The 22,085-nt window shown below is 47.5% G+C and overlaps 1 protein-coding gene across 1 annotated transcript in view; it reads left to right on the top strand.

Annotated features, from left to right (window-relative positions):
• SMC3 (structural maintenance of chromosomes 3) overlaps positions 1-22,085 on the top strand; it is an 849,197-nt gene that overhangs the window by 262,438 nt on the left and 564,674 nt on the right. The window contains exon 16 of the mRNA XM_069239408.1: positions 19,286-19,446. Within this exon, the coding sequence (XP_069095509.1) occupies positions 19,286-19,446 (161 nt within the window). The remainder of the gene's footprint in view (positions 1-19,285; positions 19,447-22,085) is intronic.

Here is a 22,085-nt window from a genome sequence, read left to right as displayed (position 1 = left end):
GAAGTGTAGGTGTTTTCGGTCCAGGTCTCAGATTCGGAGTCTGGAATGACTCTTGAAATGAGAGATCCCTTACGGTCAACATGCAGTGAGAAAACATGCCTGTGCTCCACCCAAAAGACTCAGTTCAGATACAGAAGCAATCGATCTGCCACTGCTGTCTGGCAATGGCAGGCATCAAAGTTTGATCGGATGCCCTGCCCTCTGGCTCTGCACCGAAACGTATACCTAAAAACACTGCTTTCATTACAGGCCATGTGTCGGTGAGTTTAGCACCAAAACCTTCCACATCAAGCTCGGTGTCCACCGCTTCGGCACAGAAAAGACTGCCTGCATCAACATCATCATCTTCGGCAATGAAACACAAACTTTCCTCAGTACCGAAAAAACTCGATCTCAAGTCTACTTCGGAGCAGAAAAATCTTGCGAAGCTAATTCTTCACAAATTTAAGCAACAGCTCCAAGCCAAGCAGTCTCAATTGCATTCTGGAAAAGTACTGGTAAAACTACTCCTCCTAAAATACAGCTCACTTTTGAGGAGGCCTTGGACACAAATGAACCTCCAACAAAAAAGTAAAGGCTGGACAAAACTGCAGGAGATTCATCCACCTCTACCTACTACTCCTCCACCAACCACTTCTCCACAACACTCTACAGAAGACCCATTAGGCATATCTCCACAAGGGTCTCCTCACTCAGGTCGTGATATTCATGATATTAGTGAGAATGCATCACATATTCATGAGAACATAGATCCATGGTCACAGTATGATGCTGACAAATATATTAATCCTGGCTTAGAGATCTACCCAGTTAGAGCTTCACCACCTGAGGACACTACATATTTTCAAGAGTTGATAGGAGAGGGCTGCCACATTTTATCAGGTACTCCTCCACAAAGATCCTACAGAGGATGACTTATTATTTGAGCCACTTAACAACCCCTCGTAAATCTACCTTATATCTCCCCATGGTGAAGGGAATGCTCAATCAATCAATCAATCATTGGATTTATAGAGCGCACTACGTACCCGTGAGGGTTTCAAGGCGCTGTGAGGAGTCTTCTGAAGGTGAGTAGGTCTTGGGTCTGTCGCAGGTTGGTGGGGAGTATGTTCCAGGTTTTGGCTGAGAGGTATGAGAATGATCTGCCACCGGAGGTCTTTCTTCGGATGCGGGGAACGACGGCCAGGGCAAGGTTAGTGGAGCAGAGCTGACGGGTGGGGGTGTAGAAGCTGAGTCTGTTGTTTAGGTAGGCTGGTCTGATGTTGTAGAGTGCTTTGTGAGCGTGGGTAAGAAGCTTGAAAGTGATCCTTTTGTCCACGGGGAACCAGTGAAGGTTTCTCAGGTGGTGGGAGATGTGGATGTGGCTGGATACGTTGAGGATCAGCCGGGCGGAGGCGTTTTGGATGCGTTAGAGGCGTTGTAGGTATTTAGCTGGGATGCCTGTGTAGAGTGCGTTGCCGTAGTCCAGCCTTCTGCTGACGAGGGCCTGTGTCACCGTTCTTCTTGTTTTTGTCGGGATCCACTTGTAGATTATGCGGAGTGTGTTGTAGCAGGAGGAGGAAACTGCGTTGACCTGTTTAGACAAGGTGAGGGAGGAGTCGAGGATGAAGCCCAGGTTGCAACCGTGGTCGGTCGGTGTCGGTGGGGTTCCTAGTGCGGTGGGCCACCAGGAGTCGTCCCAGGCGGAGGGGGGGGGTCCGAGGATGATGACCTCCGTCTTGTCCGAGTTCAGTTTCAGACTGCTGTTTCTCATCCCATTCGTCGATGGATTTCATTCCCTTGTGGAGGTTTGTTTTGGCGGTGCGCGGGTCTTTGGTGAGTGAGAGGATGAGCTGGGTGTCGTCGGCGTAGGTGAGAATGTTGAGGTTGTGTTGTCGGGCCACTTGTGCGAGGGGGGCCATGTAGATGTTGAACAGCGTCGGGCTGAGGGATGAGCCTTGGGGGACGCCGCAGATGATGTCGGTGGCTTCGGAGCGGAAGGGGGGGAGGTGGACTCCCTGGGTTCTGCCGGAGAGGAATGAGATGATCCAGTCGAGGGCTTTTCCTTGAATTCTGGTTTCGTGGAGGCTTGATTTTAGGGTGCAGTGGCAGACTGTGTTGAAGGCGGCAGATAGGTCCAGGAGGATGAGGGCTGATGTTTCGCCGTTGTCCATTTGGCGTCTGATGTTGTCTGTGGCGGCGAGAAGGGCGGTTTCGATGCTGTGGTTTCGTCTGAAGCCGGACTGGGAGGGGTCTAGGATGTAGTCGTCTTCGAGGTGGCTGGTTAGTTGTGAGTTGACGATTTTTTTCAATCACCTTTGCTGGGAAAGGGAGCAGGGAGATGGGTTGGAAGTTCTTGAGGTTGTTGCTTTGGGCTTCTTGAGGAGGGTGCGGATTTTAGCGTGTTTCCATTTTTCAGGGAATGTCGCTGTTTCGAAGGAGATGTTGATGACCTTCCGTAGTTGGGGGCGATGGTGGGGGCAGGGTTCTGAAGGAGATCCTGAATGGATGGAGTTCATGATCTTGCGTGTCTCTGTGTCATTTACGTTGGTCAGGAGGTCAGGTGGTTTGCACAGGTGGAGTGTTCGGGAGTGGGGTCTGGCGTGGGATTGGCGTCAAAGCTGTCGTGGATGTCTGTGATCTTCCTGTGGAAGAAGGTGGAAAGTGCGTTGCAGAGTTCTTGGGATGGAGGGATGTCATTGAAGTTGGCGCTGGGGTTGGAGAGTTCTTTCACAATGCTGAAGAGCTCTTTGCTGTCATGTGCGTTGTTGTCCAGGCGGTCTTTGAAGTGGGATCGTTTAGCTTGCCTGATGAGTTAGTGGTGCTTGCGGGTGGCGTCCTTGTGGGCTGTGAGGCTGTCAGGTGTGTGTTTGAGGAGCCATTCCTTTTTTAGCTTCCGGCAGTGTAGTTTGGAGTTTAGGAGCTTGTTGGTGAACCAGGTGGCTTTTCTTCTGGCTTGGTTGTCGGTGGATTTCTTGAGTGACGCGAGGGTGTTGGCACAGTCGTTGATCCACAGGGTGAGGTTGTGGGCGGCAGTGACTGGGTCGGTGGAGTTGGGGGGTTGGTTCTGGGCGAGGGTGTTGGTAAGCTGGACTTTCGTAACTTTGCTCCAGCATCGGCGGGGTGGTTGTTGGGTGCGATGGTGCTCGGTATGTTTCTTGTAGGTTGAGTGGTTGCAGTGGTGGTCGGTCCAGTGGAGTACGGTGGTATGGTTGAAGGTGTCGTGGGCGCTTGAGGAGAAGATGCGATCAAGCGTGTGGCCGGCGATGTGGGTTGCTGTGTTGACGAGTTGTCTGAGGCCGTGGTTGGTGAGGTTGTCGATCAGAGTAGTGGAGTTGGTGCTGTTGTTTTTCTCCAGGTGGAAATTTAGGTCCCCGAGGAGGATGTAATCCGTTGAGGTGAGTGCGTGGGTGCTGGTGAGGTCGGAGAGGGATTCGCTGAATGGTGCTCGTGGTCCGGGGGGGGGGGGGGGTCTGTAGATGAGCGTTCCTCTGAGAGTGGTGTTTGGGTCAGTGTGGATGCGGAAGTGTAGGTGTTCAGCGGTCTTGAGGGACTTGTCAGTGTGGGTGTCGACTTTGAGGGAGGATTTGTGGGCGATGGCTATTCCTCCTCCGATTCCATTGTTGCGGTCCCTACGGATGATCTTGTAGCCGTCCGGGATGGCTATTGCGATGTCTGGTGCAGAGGAGTCGTTCCACCAGGTTTCGGTCAGGAAGGCTACGTCTGGGGTGGTGGAGTTGAGCAGGTCCCAGAGCTCGATGGCGTGTTTGCGTGCGGAGCGGGTGTTGAGGAGTATGCAGTGGAGGTGGTTAGTTTTGGTCTTTGTTGGTTTCGTTGTTCTGTCGCAGGTGAATCTGCAGGTGCGGCATGAAGAAGGGTCCGTGGGTGTTCCTTGGTGAGGACTGGTAGCATGCTGTGATGCGACCGGGATTGAGGGCGTTGAGTTGGTCGGCCGTGTAGCGGCGTCTGGAGGTGCAGGGGTCTCGCGGAACAGTGGGGTGGCATTGGGCGCGGTCCAGGCGCAGACGGGCTTGCCTCTGGCGCGGACGCACAGTGACCGCCATTAAGAAGGGAAGGGGGGGAGGAGCAGCTGGGAGGCGGGAGGGAGCAGCGAATGGGGGCGCGAGGGGGGCGGAGCCGCAGGGAGGCAGCGGCGGGGAAAGCGGCTCGGAGAGAGCCGGCGGCAAGGGGAGCGCACAAGGGGCAAAAGCGGCGGAAAAAACTGGAAAAAGGCACAGAAGGAGAAACTGAGGGGTGAACGGCACACTAATACAGGGCACAAAAACAAGTCACAATAACATGAACTGCATGAACGGCACTGTAATTCACAATAATTCAAGGCACAGAGAATAAGTCACAATAGCATGAACGGCACAATAATTCAAGGCACAGAGAACAAGTCACAATCACTTAAAACGGCACAAAGCACAAGTCTAGTGACGCTTACCAGAGCCCACTAGACACCAGGGATGAGGCGCAGGTGGATGCCTGCGGGTGGCAGAGGGCAGCGCGTGCAGGGTCAAGGACAGGGGAACAGCTTGGTGGTGCTGCGGATGATGACATGTGGATGATACTTTCTGAAATCCAGCTAGAGACCAAGAGTGGAAAAAAAAAATACAAAGATTCTCCCTCAGATCCCATATATATATATCAGGAGTCAAATTCCAGCAGACTCTTTGGTTGTCTCTAATGGTAGAACAAAGCCAGTTCACAAGCTTCTCTGGATGGACCACCTCCAGACAAAAAGAGTAAGTTTATTGATGCATCTGGTAAGCGTGTTGCTGTTCAAGCAGCAAATCATTGGCATATTGCCAATATGCAAGGACTTCTAGACGGATACGATTGTGCCCACTGGGACGAAATGTTGCAGTTACTTCAATATCTCCCAGAGGAAGAAGAGACAGGAGATTGTTAATGAAGGACAGCTCATTGCAAATAATTATATTTGCTGTGCTCTAAACTCCCCTGACACAGCACCCAAGGGGATTAATACTATTGTTTTACTACGCCACCATGCACAGCTCCATATTTCTGGGTTCTGCCAAGATGTACAGCAGACAATATTATATGTCCTATTCAATAAGGAGCACCTTTTTGGCCACAAGTAGATCAGGCCTTGGAAAAAATGAAAAAGGTCAACAAGGTGGCTAAATCTGTGGGAGCACTTCAACTCCTTTCCTCTTGCTGTACACTTGGCAAAGCACAATATAAACCACCTTTCAAGCCTGCGGCAGGGGAAACATCTTCCTAATATAACAAGGGTCAATCACGTACATCCTCCAACACAGGATCTTCTGGGGGAATGGATTATGAGGTAGAGGCAAAACATCTTCCCCTTGAGCATCTGCGCCTGTCCCAAACAGTGACTCTCTGCATCTTCTAACAGATCACTTAACACCTGTGGGAGGATGACTGCAGCACTTCCTTCAAAACTAGCAAAAAAATTACAACAGATCAATTAGCGTTGGATATTATCCAACATAGCTATTGCCTGGATCTCATTTCCACGTCTTCAAACATACCACCTCATCATCACACTCTTTTACAGGATCACATAGTTCTTCTACAACATGAGGTGCAGTCTTTGCTTCTCAAAGGGGCAATAGAAACAGTTCTGTTTCAACAACAAGGAACTGAAGTGTACTTTCTTTTTCTCAAAAAGGATGGCTCACTAAGACCCATATTAGATCTCAGTCCCTTAAACCATTACATCCTGTCAGAACATTTTCATATGGTCACATTACAGCATGTGCTAACCCTGATACAACAAGGCAACTTTTTATTAACGCTAGATCTAAAGGACACCTACTTCCATATTCATCCACATTCAGTGCATCGCAGATATCTCAGATTTGTCATTCAAGAACAGCAATATCAGTTCAAAATGCTACCCTTCGGGGTCACCACAGCACCAAGAGTGTTTGCAAAATGCCTAGCGGTAGTAGCAGCTTATTTAAGCAGGCAAAATAGCCATGTATATCCATACCTTGTATGGCTGGCTCATCAAAGCCATCTCTCTCTTCCACAATGTCTCAACCGCATTCACACCACAGTAGACCTACTTCACCAGTTGAGGTTCACAATCAATTTCCAGAAGTCCCATCTCACCCCACTACAGGCACAACCTTATCTCGGGGACATAATCAATTCTCACATGGGAGTAGCTAATCCAAATGCAGTAAGGATACAAAACTTCCTAAAACAGCTAATTCACTTTTGCCCCAATCAACGGGTTACAGTGAGGGCAATCGTGAAACTTCTGGGCGTGATGGCCTCTTGCATCGGAATCGTGCCACATTCACAACTTCACATGCATCCTTTGCAAGAATGCCTCTCACATCAATGGTCACAAGCGCAGGGCCATCTGGACGGTCTAGTGTTGGTAGACAGCCGCACCTTTCATTTTCTGCAGTGGTGGAACAAAACCAATCTTTCCAAAGGGTGGCCATTTTCAGACCCTATTCATAGGAAGGGATGCTCATCTCCATAACCTGACAATCCAAGGCCTTTAGAACCATGTGTACAAAGTTCTGCACTTCAGCTATCTGGAGATGCTAGCAGTTCATCTAGCACTCAAAGCTTTTGTCACACGTATCAAAAGCAAGTGGTCCTCATCCACACAGACAACATGACAGCCATGTTTTATCCTCAAAAACAGGTGGTAGCACATTCACTGCAGTTGTCTAGCCTTGCACAGACAATTTGGCACTGGGTCATTCGTCACAATTTTTGCCTGTTAGTGGAACACCTTCCTGGGTCACACAACACCTTTGCCGACCTTCTCAGCAGGATGCGCAATAGGTCCACAAATGGATGTCCACCCCAGAGTCCTCCAAACATACTTCCAAAAATGGGGTGTTCCAGACATAGATCTATTTGCGACAAAAGAAAATGCAAAATGCTCAAACTTCACCTATAGGTTTTCACACCCTCAGGCGAAAGGAAATGCTCTATGGATTAATTGGTCTGGGATATTTGCTTGCGCTTTTCCACCTCTCCCTCTTCTTCCACATGTGGTTCAGAGACAAACTTCTCTCACAATGATACTGGTAGCATGCACATGGACAAGACAACCATAGTTCACTGCACTACTGGATATATCAGTAGTACCAAATGAGAAGCTACCTCTACACCTAGACCTTCTCACTCAGAACAAAGGCCATATCAGACAACCCAATCCTAAGGGCTTGAATCTTGCAGTTTGGTTCCTGAAGTCCTAAGAATGTGGGTATTTAAACTTACCTCAAGAATGTATGAACTTTCTTAAGGAAGCTCGCAAACCAACCCCTAGAACCTGTTATGCAGACAATTGGAAGTGTTTCGCTCACTACTGAATTTCTCAAAACTGAAGCCCTTTTCAGTTGTCTACACAAAATATTTCTGTACCTTCTCCATTTGCAAAAAGCAAATTTAACATATTCCTCTATAAGGTTACATTTAGCAGCTATAGCTGCTTACTTTCAGAACAGCCAATGCTCTTCTATTTCTGGAATAAAGGCTTTTATGGAGGTACTAAAACGAGTAATACCATCAAGACTACCTCCAGTTCCTTTTTGGAACCTGAATATAGTGCTTACCAGACCTATGGGACCATGGTTTGCACTCAAGTCTTTTGCAATTTCTATTGTGGAAGGTAGTGTTTTTAGTTTCATTCTCTTCTCTCTGGTGTAAAAGTGAGCTTCACGCATTAACATTACAAGCACCATTTTTCAGGTACATAAAGATAAGGTGGTTCTTCGTACTAATCCAACCTTCCTACATAAGGTTGTGTCTCAGTTTCATATCAGATTATCGAATTGCCAGTTTTTTTCCCAAAACCTGATTTGGTTGCTGAGAGAGCCCTCCACACATTAGATGTGATATTGATAGAAATAAGAATTTTAGGAAGACAAACCAACTCTTTGTTGCCTTTCCTCCACCACATAAAGGTAATCCTATAACTAAATCTACTATAGCAAGATGGATTGTTAAAATTATCCAAACTTGTTATACAAAAGCTAAAAGGCCACCTCCTATTACCCCTAGAACACATTCAGTACGTAAGAAAGGTGCATCTTTGGATTTCTAGGCAATATAGCTATAGCTGACATTTGTAGGGCAGCTACATACTCAACACCACACATTTTCACTAAACACTATTGTGTGGATGTTTTAGCACACCAACAATCCAATGTAGGGCAGAGAGTGCTATGTACTTTATTCCAAAATCTTATCACACCCACAGGTTAGCCACCGCTTTTATGGAGGCACTGCTTTTCAGTCTCTGCAGAGCATGTGTATCTACAGCCACATATTCCATCAAACGGAAAATGTTACATACCCAGTAGGCATCTGTTCGTTGCACGTAGTGCTGTAAATTCATAGGCACCCACCTCCCCAGGTCATCTTTGGTTGTTAATTACATAATACACATTATCATGCATGTATCTTTTTGGGTATCTACCTTTTGTGTTACACTCCATTCATCACAGACTGCAAGAAAACAATCTGAAGATGGAGTCAAGGATCATGCGCATTGCAAACAAGAGGAGGAGTCACTATATCCCGTGACTCTAAAGACTTTCAAACAAAAACAACATGCAGCCTTCTGGACCCAATACAGGATCGCGGAAGAACACACAGCATGTGAATCTACCACACTACATGCCTCAAACAGATGCTTACTGGGTAAGTAACATTTTCCTTCCATATTTGAGATAAAGGAGATAACATATTGCAGAGCCTTGGCACTCCATACGTCAGAGAAGGAGCAAGGGATTTCTTTGTCACCCATAACATGAATTGGATTATTCCTGACAAAAAAGGACAAATGCCATATTGATGAATACCTATAACCGCAGATACCCTACCTTGAATATCCTGAGGAACCAAACTGGATCTAGAAACTCAACAAAGCAATGCTCATGGCGCTGGTAGGTGTGATATAAGTGTCTTCCATGTGTGCTGATGTTAGTTCTTTTCTTTCTACACCTTCAGATGTTATTTTGGAGCGCCACTTCTTTTCTTCATGCCATGAAGAGATTGTTTTAGTTTCGGTTCTTACAGTGTACAGGGGAAGATGTCATCCCATAATACAACATAGTTAAACCCTTGAAGGGAATGTCGCAAACGCCTGCGACAGAACTCCACGACATGTGCCTCTGGTGTTTGAGTTTGCTGCACAACTTTAAGGCCTGTGACGACGGGACCCAGCTGATTCTGAAATACATCTGAGAATGCTGAACTAAGCTCTACGTGGTGAAACACCACAAGATTCCATGTAGGTCCCACTCCAGTTAGAAATTGAGAGTGCGGACCCTCTGTGTTCACAAATACATTACCCCTGCAGATCATCAAAGTCTTTAGGTAAGTCCATGGGGAAATGTAAGAAGTCCAAGAGCGTCCTTTCCACCACCTTTATTTTCTAGAGAAGGGCCAAGGACATAACTGTGCCTCTAGATCTTGCTCCTGTTACAACAAGGAGCCAATTACAACTTTCATCCTGATCCATCCCGAGTCTCCGGGTAAGTCTGTGACATTGCAGCAGCGATAAGCCTTAAGGAAGGCCATGCTGTGCATCTTTGGCACATTATAGGCTCTCTGTTGTGCCTTGGGGCTCCAAAGATCTTCAGTTGGATTACCACTGACAGATCCGTCCTTGCCATATAGAGATGACAGTGAACAGGATGGGGAGTTTGCCCCAGCTTATGATAGAGGCAATTGTATATGACTTTACAAGATGCCAATGGTTTAGATACTTAACCCAATACTAGATTCAGCAACATGCCTCCTCACCCTGCCCTAAGCCCCCCCCCCTCCTCCTCCTCCTCTGGAGTGCTGCTCGAGTACTTGACCACCACCTCCCACTTTGTAGGTAGAAATAAAGGCACAGTCTCAAATGCTTCAGCCTGCACTGGCTTCAACTGAACCTCTCAGCCTTTTAACGAGGCTCTCGTTACCACGCTAATGGGAACATAGGCTATACCATGTTTCGGTCCTTCAGTCAATCACTAGTTCACATGTGACCTTGACTTTTTCTCCCAGCATCCAACTCCTGAAAGTTTGGTGGTGCAGGCATCCCTCAGCAGAATGTCCGTAGGAGTAGTTGGTAAGGCATTTGGGTTCAGAGTCCCAACACATGGAAACCTTTGGTAAAGCAATGTTCTCATCGGCCAGACTTTCTTTGAGATCTGTCAACACCAGCTGCCTCCTTCAACAATAACTCAAACTCTACAGACAGCAGGCCGTTCCAGAAGATTGGCTTTGCACTAGTTAAGGTGTCAATTTTTATGTGATATCTCTTTAAGGGTCCTTTAAAGATACTGTGCAGACTTAACAACCGATGACCAGTCTTTTGTGTCTGAGCGTGTGAGTTGCCTAATGGAAGCTCACTTTGGCCCTTACACAGACAGTTGATCTGATTAACACAAATGTAGAACTGATATTTGTAGCCTCACTTCATAGTATAATGTATAGCTGATTGTTTTTATTTTTTTATTTTTAAGCATGCTCATTTCTTGTCTATTGCTAGCCCTTGTGTTTGTAATTGGTTTCCAGTACAATTGTTTGAGGCATGTGTGGCTGCAGATAAACATGCTGTGCATACTCCTACCTTCCAGTTTTGAGCCCGGATTTGTGTAAGCTGTTTTACTTTGAGGAAGTCTTTCAAATTACGAGGTACAGTGATGCTTCCTCTTGCTGATAATTCACATGGTCATTGATTATATTATTTGATTGTTTACTTTCCGCCATCGGGTGTTCCAGTTCCACAAGTCGCAGTGTTCTTTTTGGTCTACACAAGTTACTTTCCGCCATAGTTATTGATCACGTCTTCTCTTTCCATCTTGGGTCGATGTTCATGTCTTCGCTCAGGTTGTATTCGGGTCGGCCACAAGCCTTCATGGTCCTTTCCCTTCGAGCCTACTTCTGTCTTCCAATCACGTCTCTCCACTAGGCTGCAACAGTGATGAAACAGACACCATTCTGCTACTGTTCTTGCTGCCATGCAAAGCACCCTCAGACTGACCTCCATCAGGTCTGTCATTTGTGTCACTCACCTGAGCACAAGGCTGGTTGAGGCGCCTGTCCTTTTTTCTGCTTCAAGAAGAACCTACCTGACCGTCAGACTGGTCATCTCAAGATGCCGTCTCATAGAACAATAGATGCCACCCCGGATCTGTTCAGCACCTAGGACTTTGAAGGGGAGCACCATCCACAGCTGTCAGCCGCAGAAGAGAACGTTTTCTGCTAGGATGAGAGCTCTAACTGATCTAGTGGGTCTTTCACCAGCTCAACAAGCTGTGATTACTGTATCCTCTCTCCGCAGTAACACTCGCAAGTAGAGTGGCCCTTTTCTGAAGGTCATATGCCCATTTTGAAGCACCAGAGACAGGCTGCCGAGCACCACTGCCTTTGTGCCGTGGTAGTCACTGACCATCACCTTCATACCTGGTGCCCAGCTCAACCCAGCACCAAAGAGACCTTGGCTCTTGGCTGCTTCAGCACTGACCATTACCACCTCAGCGCTGAACTGCCCATCGAGATACACCTTCGGCGTGGACATCGAAACATCCCTTAGCGCTGAGACCCTTCACATCACCAGCAAGTCTGACCTCAACTCTGGTGATGGTGAACCGATCCCCCATAAACTACAACACGAGATGAACGCTCTAGAGACATCTCCATTTCAAAAACAAGAACACATTTGATGGATCCAAACTAATTCCCCCAGAAAGTAAGCAGACATTTTACACATCACACAAATGCATGCCACAGCTAAAAACACCAAGTTGCATACATAAAGTATGTTGAATCATTTAGTTCTTTATCTCCATATGGGCCGGATCCTTGCCCACCCTCTCTGCGATCTGTTGCTCATCCTGCCAAACGTCAGCTGTCCTTTGAGGAAACCTTGGACATGCAATCACCACTCAAGCAGTGCAAGAAAGCAGACAAGCTGACCAGCCCTTTGCCATGCACAGACCTATCACCTCACCCTGCTCCACAGTGCCCCCCCTTCCCCACCTGCTTTTCCAGGGGACCCTCTTTCCTTTACACCTCAAGGGTCACCTCATTCTGAAATGGTTGGACATGGGTGGTGTGAGGGGGGGTAATGGGCAGTGGGCACCTTTCACACTTCTCCGCAGAGCGACCCTTGGGGCTCCAATTGCACAACACCTGTTGGGGATGCCTTCAAAGGTCTTTTCCCACATGGTGGAACATCACCTCCGACAAGTGGGTGTTGCACATTATCCAAAATGGCTGTTGCCTAGAGCTCACATCCGCCACACCTCCCACCATTTCACCTTGCAAACACAAATTCTACCTGGAACACCAAGGGGTACTCAGGGTAAGAGGTTCACACACTATTTCCTGAAGGGGCTATATAACCTGTCCCCATCATTACCAAGGCACTGGAGTATACTCTCTATACTTCCTAATTTCTGCCTCTTTGGCATGATGGGTGTAGGAAAGTGGCTCTTTTGGCTTGGTCACCCCCGCCCACACACACCTTTTGCCTGATATCTGATGCTAATTTGACTGAGTGTGTGCTGGGATCCTGTTAACCAGGCCCAAGCACCTGTGTTCTTTCCCCAAACTATACCATTACTTCCACAGTTGCCATGCCTCTGGCACACAGTTGAATCCCTTGTAAAAAGGTACCAATGGTACCAAGGACCCTGTGGCCTGAGAGGGTCCCCAGGGCTGCAACATGCATTTTAACACTGTAGGAAGTTGGCTCTGTATATATTATTTCGGATAAAGAAATAGCGTGCACAGAGTCCAAGGGTTCCCTTAGAGGTAAGATAGTGGCAAAAAGAGATAATCCTAATGCTCTATTTTGTGGTAGTGTGGTCGAGCAGTAGGCTTATCAGAGGGTAGTGTTAAGCATTTGTTGTACACACACAGCCACCACCTGGGCTACGCAGAGGGTCACCTGGGGGGGTCGCTCCTGCACTGGAGTTCGGTTTCTTCAGGTCCTGGGGGCTGCGGGTGCAGTGTTGGTTCCAGGCGTCGGGTCCCTTGTTACAGGCAATCACGATCAGGGGGAGCCTCTGGGTTTCTTCTGCAGGCGTCGCTGTGGGAGCTCAGGGGGGTCGTCTCTGGCTACTCACGGGCTCGCAGTCGCCGGGGAGTCCTCCCTGTAGTGTTGGTTTTCCGTAGGTTGAGCCGGGGGCGTCGGGTGCAAGGTGGAAAGTCTCACGCTTCCGGCGGGAAATGTGAAGTCTTCAAAGTCGTTTCTTTGTTGCAAGAAAGTTGCAGATTGTTGAACAGGGCCACTGTTCATGGGAGTTTCTTGGTCCTTGGTTGCAGGGCAGTCCTTTGAGGCTTCAGAGGTCGCTGGTCCCTGTTAGTTGCGCCGCTATTGCAGTTTTCTTCGAAGTTGGGAGACAGGCCGGTAGGCCTGGGGCCAAAGCAATTGTCATCTTCATCTATACTGCAGGGCTTCAGGTCAGCAGTCCTTCTTCTTTTTAAGGTTGCAGGAATCTAGTTTCCTAGGTTCTGGGGAGCCTCTAAATATTGAATTTAGGGGTGTGTTTAGGTCTGGGAGGGCAGTAGCCAATGGCTACTGTCCTTGAGGGTGGCTACACCCTCTTTGTGCCTCCTCCCTGTGGCGAGGGGGGCACATTCCTAATCCTATTGGGGGAATCCTCCATCCACAAGATGGAGGCTTTCTAAAAGTAAGGGTCACCTCAGCTCAAGAGACTTTAGGGGCTGTCCTGACCGGTGGGTGACTCCTTGCTTTCCTAATTATCTCCTCCAGCCTTGCCGCCAAAAGTGTGGGCAGTGGCCGGAGGGGCGGGCCTCTCCACTAGCTGGGATGCCCTGTGGCACTGTAACAAAGGGGGGTGAGCCTTTGAGGCTCACCGCCAGGTGTTAGTTCCTGCAGGGGGAGGTGAGAAGCACCTCCACCCAGTACAGGCTTTGTTCCTGGCCACAGAGTGACAAAGGCACTCTCCCCATGTGGCCAGCAACATGTCTGGTGTGTGGCAGGCTGGCAGAAACTAGTCAGCCTACACTGGAAGTCGGGTATGTTTTCAGGGGGGCATCTCTAAGATGCCCTCTGGGTGTATGTTACAATAAATTGCACACTGGCAGCAGTGTGCATTTATTGTGATGAGAAGTTTGATACCAAACTTCCCAGTTCTCAGTGTAGCCATTATGGTGCTGTTGTGGAGTTTGTGTATGACAGACTCCCAGACCATATACTCTTATGGCTACCCGGCACTTACAATGTCTAAGGCTTTGCTTAGACACTGTAGGGGAATAGTGCTCATGCACCTATGCCCTCACCTGTGGTATAGTGCACCCTGCCTTAGAGCTGTAAGGCCTGCTAGAGGGGTGACTTACCTATGCCACAGCAGTGTGAAGTTGGCATGGCACTCTGAGGGGAGTGCCATGTCGACTTATTCATTTTCTCCCCACCAGCACACAACTGAGCGAGGGGTCCCCAGGGTGGCATAAGACATGCTGCAACCCTCAGAGACCTTCCCTGGCATCAGGGTCCTTGGTACTAGGGGTACCAGTTACAAGGGACTTACCTGAGTGCCAGGGTTGTGCCAATTGTGGAGACAAAGGTACAGTTTAGGGAAAGAACACTGGTGCTGGGGCCTGGTTAGCAGGGTCCCAGCACACTTTCAAATCATAACTTAGCATCAGCAAAGGCAAAAAGTCAGGAAGCAACTATGCCAAGGAGGCATTTCCTTACAAACACCTTAAGGGACCTCTCACCAAACAGATGCATGCTGCCATTGCAGAGCGTGTGTGTTGGTGGGAAGAGAAAGTTAGTCGACATGGCATCCCTCCCGGAGTGCCATGCCCACAAACCACTGCCTGTGGCATAGGTAAGTCCCACCTCTAGCAGGTCTTACTGCTCTAAGTCAGGGTGCACTACATCACAGGTGAGGACATAGCTGCATGAGCAATATGCCCTGCAGTGTCGGTCCATTCTTATACCCTGTAAGTGCAGTGTAGCCATATTTAGTACATGGGCTGGGAGTTTGTCATTTCTAACTCCACAGCTCCTTGATGGCTTCCCTGAAGACTGGGAAATTTGGTATCAAACCTATCAGCTTAATAAACCCACACTGATATCAGTGTTGGATTTATTGTAAAATGCACACAGATGGCATCTTAGAGATGCCCCCTGAAATTCACTTATCTCTCTAATGTGTGGCTGACCTGTCTATGCCAGCCAAGTTTCTGACCCCATGGTGTGAGAACCTTTGTGCTCTCAGGAGTCAGGTACAAAGCCTGCCCTGGGTGGAGGTGCTTCACACCTCCCCCCCTGCAGGAACAGCAGCACTTTGTGGTAAGCCTCAAAGGCTCTTGCCTTTTGTTCTGCTGCCTCCGGGCACTCCAGTCCCCCCGGACCAAGCCCCACTTTGGCACAAGGAAATTAGTAAACACCAGAATGAGTTTTCACCCCAGCTGGGACCACCCCTGGAGAGTGCCCAGAGCTGAGGTGAACCCCTCCTGGCAGAACACTCATCTTGTTTTGGTGGGAGATAGACAATAGGGTTAGGTATGCATCCTCCTCCCCAAAGGGAGTGGGCACAGGAAGGGTGTAGCCACCTTCAGGGTCAGTAGCCATTGGCTACTGCACTCTGACCCCTGTAACGCCCCTAAAACTAGTATTTAGGAGCACCCCTGAACCTTGCTTTTCATATTCCTGGCGACCTTAAAGAAGAAAGACTGAAGAGCAGACTTACTGGCCTGTCTGCAGCTTCAGACCTGGAGGACCAGCGACCTCTACCACCCCCCACCCCCCCGCAGAGGACTGCCTGCCTACCTAAGGACCAAGAACTCCTGAGGACTGCAGCACGGTCCACAAAGAAACCTACAACAAGGGCTCCAGAGACCACCGGATCCCCAAGTCCTGTCCACTCTGCACCCATTGCCCACGGCGTGAGTACAGGTGGCCCACCTGACTAGATAGTCCCTAGGCGATTCCAAACTCAAGGCCACCCTTGGTTGACCCCTCTTGGCCACCATGACAACACCTGCAGCCTGAATACAGAGGACCACCCTGACTGTGACTGGATCCGGTGTAGATACCAGACGCCTAAAGGTACCCCTGCACCCTCAGCTCCCTGGCCTTGGGGAATCTAGCCGACGGTCCATCGACGTCCAAAGAAGCCTCAACTTCCCTGTCCAGCCATTGTTCTTCAGCCAACTCCCTGGACCTAGCACGCAGCCTCTTTAGGAACCTGGAGTTTCTCGTTGAAAAGCATTGGGTGCCCGGCACCCTGCACCCGGCTGTCCCTGTGATCTAAACCCCCTCTGGCCCGTGACCCGACCCCATGCGTACTTACCTGCAAACCGTTCTCTCTTATGCCCCCCTTCAGTCTCCGTAGGATTCCATTGGGTGCCCGATACCAAATATGACCTTTGCACCCGGCAGACTCCATGTTGCCGGTGGCGCACCCTTGGTGTCTTCCTTAACTTTGCCCTGTGGACACCTTAACACCCGAAAGCTGGGACCAAAAGTCTAGTACTTACCTGTAAACTGTGTATGTACTTTCTCCCCATGGACTGCGTTGCCTTAAATGAAAATTGCATTGTGTCTTCTTTTGATATTGAAAAGTATTACTTACTTGAAGACTGTTTTAACTGTTTCCTGACTTTGTGTGTACAACAAATGCTTAGCACTACCCTCTGATAAGCCTAACTGCTTGATCACACTACAGGAAAAGAGAACATTAGTTTTATCTACTTTAGCCTTTGTAAAGCTTCTGAGGAACCCCTGGAATCTGGGCACACTATACCTCACTTTGGTATAGTATATACAGAGCCAGTCCGTTGCAGGAATGCGTAGCACAACAGTGGTCTGAAGCGGAGGGTTTGGATCGATCTAGTGGTGATTGGTCACTGCACTTCTCGCTATCTGCAGTGGTGGAACGCCAACAACCTGTTGCAGGGGGCGGCATTTACTCAACCCAGTTCCCCAGAGGACCATTACAACGAATGCCTCCCTTATGGGATGGGGTGCGCACTTAAAGGATCTGACTGTCCAAGGCCAAAAGGAACCCAGAGAGCAGGGCCTCACCTCAATTCCTAAAGCTCCTAGCTGTTCACTTGTCATTGAATGCTTTTCTACCTCACCTAACAGGCAAGAATGTTTTTGTCAGGACAGCCAATATGACAGCTATGTATTACCTTCAGAAATGGGGCAGCATCTTTGTCTCCCCTGTTCCTGCAGCTAGCCCTGAGAATTTGGTGCTGGGCTTTCTGCCAAAAAGTCCTTCTACTAGCAGGGTACCTTCCAGTAATAGACAACCTTCTGGGAATAAACAACAACTTTGCCGACTCCTCAGCAGAATGCAGCAACAAATCCGTAAGTGGGAGCTCCAGCATCAAGCCCTCCTCCAGTACTTCCAGTGAAAGGGCTTCCCAGAAACATACTTCTTTGCCACAGCAGTAAGCACCAAATGCAAAAACTTCGCCTCTAGGTTCCCCTTCTCTGCAATTTAGTGGCACTGCATTATGGATAAATTCATCAGGAATATCTGCGTACGCTTTTTTGCCTCTCCCACTACTTTCATTTGTGATTTGGAGGCTTAGGCAGACATCTCTCTCCCTTTTCCTGGTTGTTCCCACATGGACCCACCAGCCCTATTTCACAACTTTGCTTGAGCTCCCACTGATTTTACATGAGAGGCTCTCCAAAAGGCCTGACTTTAACATCAATCATGGAGAAATCGGGCACCCAGACCCCAAGTCTCTCAACCTCACTATTTGGCTCCTTACGTCCTAGAATGTGGGTACATTAATCTTCCACCTGAATGCATGACCATTCTCAAGGATATATACACACCTAGTACCTGTGTCTGTGGGCAAGTGGAAGAAGTTTGTGTTCTACTGTCATTCAAAACAGATCGACCTTTAATGGCCACAGTGCAGGTCATTGTCTGCCTGCTTCACTTGCAGGTTTGCGGAACGGCTTTCACAGCTATGTGGCCATACCCGGTTGCTGTGGACACCTGTCTTCAGAACAGACATGTCTGTCTCTTCAAGATTCCAGTCATTAAGGCTTTCATGGAGGGTCTCGAGAGTCCTGCTCTCTCAAGTCTCACCTGCATTGACCTGGAACCTCAACATTGAACTGACCAGACTCTTGAGACCTCTGTTTGAGCCCCTTCACTCCTGCCCCTTTTTCACTCAGGTGTGTCAGTGAGCTTCAGGCACTAACCTTAGAAGAACCTTTCTTCCAAGTACAAAGGGATAAGATTGTCCTCCGTACTAACCCCAAATTCTTCTCTAAGGTGGTCTCCAAGTTCTACCTTAATCAATGTATTGAAATCCCTGTCTTATTCCCACAGTCTGGCTCAGTTGCAGAATGGGCTCTCCGTAATTTGGATGTGAAGCAAGACCTCCTGTACTACACTGAGAAAACTAAACCATGTAGGAGCACACAACTACTCCTTGTTGCTTTCTTCAAACCCCATAAAATAAGGGCTCTGTCCAAATCTGGCATTCCCAAATGAATAGGGAGATGCATCCAGACATGCTATGCTATGCTATGCTAAAGCTAAAAGGACTTCGTGTTTTCATCCTAGAGCCCACTCCACTCAGAAAAAAGAGCCTCTTTGGCCTTTAAGGGGAATATTCCAATAGCTGATACATGCAAAGGAGCAACATTGACTACTCTGCATACTTTTACAAAACATAACTCTGTGGATGTCCTAGTCCGCCAACAAGCCAACATTGGCCAGGCAGTATTCTGTACACTCTTTAAGTCTACCTCAACATCCACAGGCTAGCCACCGCTTTTGGTCAGACTGCTTTACACTCTATGCACAACCAGTGTATCTACTGTCACACGTGTCTTGAATGGAAAATGTTACTTACCATGTAAGCATCTGTTTGTGGCATGTAGTGCTGTAGATTCATGTGCGCCCACCCTCCTCCCCAGACGCCTATGGCCGTTGCAGTGTCTTTCATAATATCTTCTTCCTTCTGTGCATGGGCATCGGTCTATATTTCTCTTCGCTTCATATTGCACTCTCTCACGTGGTGCGGAAAGCAATCTAAAGATTTAGCAAGCATTACCAGCAAGAGGAAGAGTCACTCTACCTAATTACTCAAAAGACTTCTTTGAAGAAAAACAAATTTCACACAGCCAGGCCCAAAACTAGATGGCAAGGTATGCACAGCATGTGAATCTATAGCACTACATGTCACAAACATACTTACAGGGCAAGTAACATTTTTCTTGCACCTCTACCACTTAAAAAGCATGGATTTAAAAAGCATGGATTTGAGTTGCATACCTGTGTTCAGTACAATGTAATATAGTGCCAATTTGTTTGTTTTGTTGATATAGGCTATATTAAATGGTATTGACAGCATAAACAAAGTGTTGGAGCACTTTCGGCGAAAAGGAATAAACCAGCATGTTATGAATGGCTACCATGGCATAGTCATGAATAACTTTGAATGTGAGCCAGCCTTCTACACGTGTGTAGAAGTCACTGCAGGAAACAGGTAATGTACAGCAAGATTATATTTTGTATTTGTTAATAGATATAGGGCCTGATTTGGAGCATGGTGGACAGCTCTCTCAATCATAAACCTGAATTGACATGCTTTCTACTTTATTAGAAGTGTGTTATATTCTCTGGCACTTGCATAAAGGTAAATGGGATATCTACCCGTATTTGATTGAGTACCTGTCTGCCAGTTCTAACTCCAGCCTCCTAGGAAGTGTTTACATTTGTCTTGTTGTTTAGGCTTGTTGGAGTATTTGAACTTTAGTGAACAACATTGTGATGTTAGTTCACAGGCAGCCACTGTTGTGATTTTAGTATGCTTTCTTACACATTACAATGCTTATTTATGGGCACCGTTTCATTTTTATCATTTCAATGTACAATGTTTAGCAAGATGTGTTTTTAGCCACTCATTTGGCTATTTTTTTTAAAGGTAGAAAACATTGCCTCCTAAAGGCATTTTTTAAGTTTAAATTACTTTTCACTGTGAAACGAAATACTTAAAAATGTGTTGCAGAACCTGCAGATGTTCGGAATTATTAAACTATTATTAAATCAGGATATTCCTATGCTAGATAGCTAAGATTATAATATTGCATTGGTGCTTCAGATATGGAGAGCTACACTTTCTAATGGATCAGTCCACATACAGCAGTTGTAGTCATTACACTCATGAGTTCCTGTAATTTGTTCATCCAATAATTTTTGTTGATGATATGGTGACAGTCTACAAAGTTACTATTGTGGCAGCCAGGAATCTCAACTTGAGCACCGCAGACCATCAGTCCTAAACAGCTGTAATATTTGAGTCACATTCTCCAGCGTGGCATGTGGTTCTTTTAGTATCGCGAAATTTACAGATTATGATTTCACTACTATTACCCTGTAGCATGTATTGAAAACACGAAGATGGGTCACAAAATTAAATTATGTTCAGTTCAGATCAGTTTTCTCTTGCCATCAGTGAGAACTCTGCAAAGTATCATAAATATATTTGCTGCCTACATTAGTATCTGCATAATCTACATTAGCATCTGAGCTGGATAAAGAAATCAAATGAATGGGTTCCAAAGGTAAAAATCCTGCTGAGCAGTATGTATGTATTTATTCACTATATAGCTCAAACCTATTTGCACAACAGCTGAGCACTACCCAGGGTAAGAGGCAAAGCCACATACAACATGTGATAGGAGGAGTAGGTGCTTTGCAAACTGCTACTGTTTCAAGATGCAGCATAAATTAGAGCAGTGCTGGTGTGTTCGTGGTAGATTCAGCAATATCAGTTAATCAACTCAGATCAGTAGAGCGCAGCTAATCACTCGCAAGGATAGCCAGGCGCTGAATTGTTGCTGGGATCATTCAAAGAGCCAAGTCTTAAGTTCCTTTCTGAATTCACTGAGGTAGGATGAATTTCACATTTTATGGTGAGTTAACAGTCCATAATGATGCTGCGGTTTCAGTCTGCAGTGTGGGTGTGAGATCGGCAGCAGCCACCAGGTATCATTCCACGATGAGTTGGTGCTCCCAGAAATCAGCACCTCCGTCTTGCTCATGTTGAGGTTTAGGCAGTTGGTCTTCAGCCAGTGAGCCACGCAGCTCAGGAAGTTGGTTGTAGAGGTGGAGGGGTCTTCTGAGAGTGAGAGGATGAGCTTGGTGTTGTCTACGTTGGATATGATTTTGAGGCTGTCTGTTCTGATGATGTTAGCTAGGGGCATCATGTACGCATTGAAAATGGTGGGTCTGAGGAGTGAGTCTTGAAAAACACTGCAGATGTTGCGCTTGGGTTCCTAGGTGAAGAGTGGTAGGTGGAACCTCATTATTCGTCCTGTGGGAAAGAGTATGATCCATTTGAGGGAGTCTCCCTGGATACCAATGTTACGAATTCTCTTGATCACGGTGTGGTGGGATATGGTATCGAAGGCTGCTGAAGGTCGAGGAGGATCAGGGCCGCCTTCCCTTCCTGTGTGAGGATGGTCCTGATGTCAGTGATGGCAGCAATCAGGGCGGTCTCCGTGATGTGATTGACACAGTAGCAGGATTGGGAGGTGTCCAGAAGTTTGTTGCTCTCTAGGTGTTCAGTGAGTTGGTAGTTGAGGCCTTGCTTGAGGACTTTGGCTGGGAAAGGGAGCATTAAGATGGAGGTCATAGTTCTCGAGTTCGTTGAGGTCGGCGGAGGGTTTCTTGAGGAGGGGTCTTAATTTAGCTTGCTTCCTTTGTTCAGGGAAGGTGGCTGTTGAGAATGGAGGTGAGTTCTTGGCTGATAAGTTGTTCCAGATATATTGTTCGAAAGCTAGTGAAGGCCTCTTGCTTTGTTTTTTTTGTTTTCCTTCTTTTTTTGCACGTATTAAACTTGAGTCCCATCACGTTTTGACGGTGAGCTTGCCAACCAGGTCGGAATGGGTTTCTGGTCGTGATAATGCAGATGTTTTCCTACAGGCAAGGGCAGCCTGCGGATTTCCCTCAGTGTGGGGGGGGTTAATGTTTTTTTTCAGGCTCTGGTGGGACATGCTGCTGCATAAAGGATACCCTAAAATAGTGGGCCACTACAAAGCCTGGGAGATGTTAAATCAAGTTTCCCTCATCCCGAGGCAGAGAGTTTGAGGACTTGGAAACAGTAGTTCAGAAATTGATTTC

This window comes from Pleurodeles waltl, chromosome 6 (genome assembly GCF_031143425.1).
Source record: "Pleurodeles waltl isolate 20211129_DDA chromosome 6, aPleWal1.hap1.20221129, whole genome shotgun sequence".
Lineage (NCBI taxonomy): Eukaryota > Metazoa > Chordata > Amphibia > Caudata > Salamandridae > Pleurodeles > Pleurodeles waltl.
The sequence above is the reverse complement of the archived record's forward strand: the minus strand, read 5'-3'. Positions and strand labels throughout refer to the sequence as shown.